The following is a 6,000-nucleotide window of genomic DNA, read 5'->3' on the forward strand; positions in this document are numbered from 1 at the left end:
GGGGACATGGATGTGGGGAGAAGGCACTGTGCACAGATGGCGATGGAGAGCCTGGGTGGGGAGAGGCTCCACTGTGGAGATTGTATGGGGGAAATGAAGAGGGAAGGTCCTATCCCAATCCTGGGGATGGCAGCACTTGAAAGGAAGAAGCAAAGAAAGAGGATCCGGGAAAAACATGGAGAAGGAAGAGCCAGAAAAGGCCATCTACTGCAACCAAGTAGCCGGGAGAATCATTATTCGGGTGTTTGTTATGGGAACAGAGATAAAAGACACAGACTTCAGAATGGGACTCAGGAGGGCGGAGACCATCATTTGTTCGAGGAATACACTAGGAATTAGAAAGAGGAGCAGAGCAGCAGAAGGGACAATCCAGGAGAAGCATGGAGTTATGAACACCCTGCTGCTGTGAGGGGAATCTTGTGAAGAACTTCAGCCTGGCTGGAGCCAAGGGCTTGGGACTCAAAATTACAGAGGCTGAGGAAGGCTGGGTCATGATGTGTCCCAGGTACTCTGTGACCCCCAAAGCTCTAAGGAGCCACTGGACATTTTAAGTTGGAAGGCAGGGTGCTGATCGCTCATCATTGCTATCATAAATATTCATGGCATGCTTGGAGCTGGGGACACATTCCCTGGTGCATGTGTGCGTGTGCGTGCACACACACCCCCACACACACACGTAATTCCTGCCCGTGGTCTGTCTAGCATGAATAAATACGATTCGTGCTGACCTCCAGCGGTTCCATCCATAGGTATGACCTGTCATCAGAAGGAAATGGAAAGAGTTGGTCACTGTGACTCCATCCATTTATTATTTATTTGAACAACTTTTCTTGGGTGTGGCAGGCAGGGAGGGAAGGAGAAAGAGGAGCTGAGTGATAGCATCTCTCACCACTCCGCCACTCTCTTTAACTGTTCCCCACACCCATCTCCACCCTTCACCAGGGCCCCGGCCTACTGAGTAGGCTCATTGTCAGGGGAGAGGTACATGGAAGCAGCGAGAACCAATGCTGATTAATTAAGAAATGTGAACATGTTACATCCTGTTCAGAGGGGATGTTGCAGAAGGAGGAGAGGAGACACACTAAATCACGGGTCCCTGAGCAGAACTGCCTGTCTGTACCTTTGGAAATGCCATTCCAAGCTGCCCCTTTCTGGATGAAAAGAGTAAGGGGAGTTCAAGTAGACAGATCTCAGGGTGAAAGGAAAGTTAACAAAGCATTTAGTTATCTCCATGAGCTCCTGGCTTTACCTTCAGGAAAGAAGAGAACTAACATTTAACAAGCTGAAGCTCTTTGCCAGCCTTTGGGTTGGAACCTTTATGGACATTAGCTCACTAAATCTTAATTAAAAGGAAATAATCAGGGAGGTGTTGCTGCTGTTTTACAGGTGTGAAAACCCAATTTCAGTGGGGTTGGGTAACTTGCCCAAAGTCATAGAGATGGTGAATAATGGGACCTGGTCTGTTCTCTTTGATTCCACAGTATTCTAGGCTGTTCTAAGGATAGAAACAGCGGGAGAGAGGAGGACAGTGTACATGGGCAGTGACAATCATCTCAAGTGTCCCCCACCCCCGTCCTTTTTTTCCCAGTTCTGGCGCTTGAACTCAGGGCCTGGGTGCTGTCCCTAGGCCTCTTTGTGCTCAAGGCTATTGCTCTACCACTTGAGCCATAGTGCTACTTCTGACTTTTCCTGAGTAGTTTATTGGAGATAAGAGCCTCATAGACTTTCCTTCTCCGGGCTGGCTTTGAACCATGATCCTCATATCTCAGCTTGCTCAGTGCCTAGAATTACAGGCGTGAGCCACTGGCGCCTGGCTCAAGTCCCTTTCTGATCTCTGAGGTTGGAGCAGGGAAAGAGAATGAAGACTTGTAACAACCTTCGCTTGCCTTTCAGGTCTCTCCCTCAGGGTCCCTGGTACCCCTCTCTGTCCCTCCTGTCCACAGCACCATGCCAGGCACAGGTAAGCTTTAAAATGAGGTTTCTGAGACTAAAGGCATGATTCAAGTGGTAGAGCACCTACCTGCCTACCAAACCTGAGGCCCTGAGTTCAAATTCCAGTGCCACCAATAGTGAATTCATTAATTGAGATTGCTAGACAGCACCAAAACTCTTTTACATAACAGACATCAAGACTGAAATGTATCTGAAATGTATCAGGACTGAAAAAATGTATCTAAGGAAGCATGCCCTAAATGGATTTCAAAGGACATTAAAAATCTGTGCTAGAGAAAACAAGGTTTCATGATCAAAGAAGTCTGGGAAATGCTGGGTAAGCAAAGTTTAAACAAACGTGTGTTTGGTTTGGTTTTAATCACAGTACTCCTAAGCACTCTAGGGCATAATACATTCCAGTATGAGGTGTACCAGCAGCCCGAGGAAGGCAGAACTCCACATCATTCCTACAGGACTCTTAATTTTTTTCCCTCAAAAGTCCCTGTAGCATTTTGAAGAACTAGACAAGAGTGATTTGTGCCAGCCTTGGGTGCTGACATAGCTATCCAGATGTTCTCCATTTAAAAAAAAAACAGTGTTTTAGTTTGGATGATAAAATGTAGGTCACCTCACCCATGGAATGCTGTCTGGAAGACTCCAAACAGGAACTTTCAATTGAGTCCAAACCTGTCAGGGGAAAGAAGCAAGCCAGTATGAGCCATCAGAGCCCAGGACCAAGCGGAGACTCAAATAGCCTCCTCCCTCCCAGTTCACACTCTCCTGGGGCGACCTCCAGCCAGTCAGAACGCAGAGCCAGCCGCTGGCAGTCTCTAACTGTGCCCTTAGTGTCCCTTTGTCCCCTTGTCCCCAATATACTTTTCTTTGTCCCCTCTTCTTTTCTAAGCTTGGGAATCTTGCTCCTGTCTTGCCTCTCCTTCTGGGGCTGCCAATACCCAGCCCAGGGTGTGTCCCAGAGTAGGATGAGTTTAGCATCTGCCTTCTTTGCATCTGGCAAAACCAGCCACACGGCTCTTGAGAACCTGGGGCTGCACAAAGCATGGGGCTGGCTGGCAGGTGAAGATGGAGGCCAGCTTGGTAGGCGGTGGGCGGATGGGCGGGGGGCAGTGAGGGAGAGGAGAGGGTGAACTCTCTTTGGGGTTACAGCCGGAAGTCTAGTGTTGGCAGGGCTGTGTCACGAGGTCCCTGGACTCGGCCGCATTATTTTCCTCTTGTGTTTGCCTCTCCTTGTCCTCAGTAACGTCATCCTGTTCCCCTGGGAACGACAGCAGGCCTTCGTCTCCTGGCTCAGGACTCCACGCCAGCAGCCCAACTGCATCTCAAAATAACTCCAAAGCAATGATGAACTCCTCCTCCAGCTTTAACTCCTCAGGGTGAGCTGCGGGGGAGCACCGAGGCCCCGGACTGGGCCAGTGCCTTGGGACAGAGACCTTGTCATGAGACAGGAAGAGGGGGGTGGGGTGGCAGGGAGAGGAGAGTGGAGAGCCACACTGTACCCTCCAAGAGTGGGGACTTGGGGACGAGAAGTCCTGGCAAGGAGCAGATGTCAACAAAGCTAAAATTTCCATCTTTGCTTTGATGATGGAAATTTCCAATCACCCCTATCAGGAAGGCCCAGGTCCTTTGCCGGGCTTAGGAATGCTTCACTCCACGCCAGGAACCTGCCTCTCTCGATGTTCAGACATGTGCTTAGAACTTAGGCACAAACAAACCCCTAGGCCTCAGGTGTGGCGGACACAGGGAGACAGGGAAGTGGTAGTGATTGCTGTGTTCCTCTCCAGCCTGGGTGGCAGCGGGAAAGTAGCCTTCTAGGCTGTAGCCATTGAGCCAAAGAAGCTACCCTAAAAGCATTCTCAGAGAAGACACCTTGAGAATTTGCCTCGATGTAGGAGAAAACAGAGATTTAAAAAGTTAGGTGATAGCTGGGCACGATGGTGCATGCCTATAATCCCAGCACTTGGGAGGCTGAGCCAGGAGCAAGCTTATTCCAGCCCAGTGTGGGCTTCACATACCAAAGACCCTGTCTCAAAAAAAGCAAGAAAGTTGGGTGATAGACTCCCCACCTGAACATCTAGGAAGAGATGATGCCACTTGTCCTGATCCAGTCAGTTCAGCAAGGCAGACAACTTTGATTGGCCAATTGTGGCAGAGCAAGAAGTCGACAGGCATGGTAGCACATGTCTGTAATCCCAGCTATGCAGGAGACATTGGTAAGAGAATCACAGTTAGAGGCTGCCCCCTCCCCCAGAGCCAAGAGCAAGGTCCTACCTGAAAAGTAGCTAGAGCAGAGAAGAGCTGGAGTTGTTACCTGACAAGGACAAAGTCCTGAGTTCCAAACCCTAGTACTATCAGAAAAATACAATTAAGATACAATTCTTGTATCACAAAATTCACCATTTTAAAGTGTAGAGTTTTGTGGGCTTTTTCCCTATAATTACTAAACTGTGCAACTATCACCATGATCAAAACACATGTGTGTATATACATGTGTATATATGTGTGTCTATATGTGTATGTATAATCAAAACTCATATATACCTATATATAGTATGGATATGTAGATATAGAGTATATAAAGAATTTGAACTCAAAAGTCTTATGCTTGGTATTTTACCACATGAGCCACACGCCCACTACTTTTTTCATGAGTTATTTTTGAAATAGGATCTCAATTGATTTTTGCCTGGACTACAGTCCTCCTAAATACACGTCTTGTGTAAGCAGGATGACTGATGTACACTGCCATGCCCAGCTTTTGGTGGTTGGGATGGGGGGGTCTTCAGGATGCTTTGCCTGGGCCGGCCTATACCTGCTACCAGTCTTTCTCCATCACATGTTTAACTTTGGAACGGGCCTGTTTCTTGTCTTCCCTCCAGATCTTGGTACCGATGGAGCCACCCCACCTACCTCCACTGAGACCATACAGCTCCCCTACGCCCCCGGCCCGTGTGCCCCACTGGGAGGAAGGGAGTCCTGCCTTCCACATCTGGACAGATTCCCTTCAAAGGAGTGGAAGAAAAGCCCACTCTTGCCTTTTCCGGGAGCAGAGGCCTCTGGAGAGCCAAGCTGTGACTGAGCCATGCGCTGGCTTCTGATGCTCTGAAGATAGGAGGCCCCCTCGTGGGAACTGACCATGTTCACTTTCCTGGCCTGTGTCCTGCCTTCTAGCTCTGAATATTCTAGACCGTTCTACCACGGAGCTGTCTCCATGGAGTCCTGTGTTGCAGAGAGAGGCCTTCTAGCCATTCTTCTCCAATTCAGCTAAAGGGTTTGCCTGGTGTGCCAAACTACCAGAAGAAGACATAAAAGTTTTAACTCTGAATGTAGCCGCAATCCCAGGCTGACCCCCAACTTGGAGGAAAGATTAGGATCAGATATCTCCCCAGAAGCCTAGATGTCTTCTGAGCTCAGCAACATTTTTACTTTCACCTTTTTTTTTTTTTAAACAACTGGCTCCCTGGTACTAGGGCATGAACTCTTGCCTGTTTTTTTCACTTGAGCTACAGTTCCACTTGCTGCTTTTTTTTTTCTGATTAGTTGGAGATAAGAATCTCAGATTTTCCTGCCTAGGATCAATTCGAACCATGATGCTCACATCTCAGCCTCTTGAGTAGCTAGGATTACAGGCCTAAACTACTGGTGTCCAGCTAGATCTTTTCCCCTTCTGCAACCTCCAGGTTCAATTCCTTTTTCACCATCTGCTCTGGCCCCCAGACACTTTTGCTCCACCCTGTGGTTCTCTTCTGTTTATTCAAGGGTACCCCGAAGTGCAAGAGCTGTGCTTCCGTCCCTCCCTCCCGCATTTCTCCTTCTCCAGTCCTCCTTTAGGCTGCAGAGAAGAAAGAACTCAAGAGTAAGCTCACAACCATGTCACCAGCAACATACTTGTACATAGTCCTTTCCAGGTTTTACATTATGTTCTTTTCTCCTTAACGTGGAATTTTCCAGGAAAAAAAAAAGTTTAACTCAGGTGTGAATTTTAAAGACATCTCTGTAATATTTTATCTTCTTTTAAAAAAAGAAAAGAAAGGAATTAAAAGAAAACAAAAC

General features: G+C 48.0%; 1 protein-coding gene across 1 annotated transcript in view; it reads left to right on the plus strand.

Moving 5' to 3' along the window:
* Pou2f3 (POU class 2 homeobox 3) overlaps positions 1 to 4,913 on the plus strand; it is a 47,942-nt gene extending 43,029 nt beyond the window's left edge. Inside the window, exons 10-12 of the mRNA XM_013009633.1 lie at positions 1,894 to 1,960; positions 3,188 to 3,323; positions 4,827 to 4,913. Coding sequence (XP_012865087.1) covers positions 1,894 to 1,960; positions 3,188 to 3,323; positions 4,827 to 4,866 — 243 coding nt within the window. The 3' untranslated portion in view covers positions 4,867 to 4,913. The remainder of the gene's footprint in view (positions 1 to 1,893; positions 1,961 to 3,187; positions 3,324 to 4,826) is intronic.
* The last annotated feature ends 1,087 nt before the right edge of the window (positions 4,914 to 6,000 follow it).

This window comes from Dipodomys ordii, unplaced genomic scaffold, assembly GCF_000151885.1.
Source record: "Dipodomys ordii isolate 6190 unplaced genomic scaffold, Dord_2.0 Scaffold10, whole genome shotgun sequence".
Lineage (NCBI taxonomy): Eukaryota > Metazoa > Chordata > Mammalia > Rodentia > Heteromyidae > Dipodomys > Dipodomys ordii.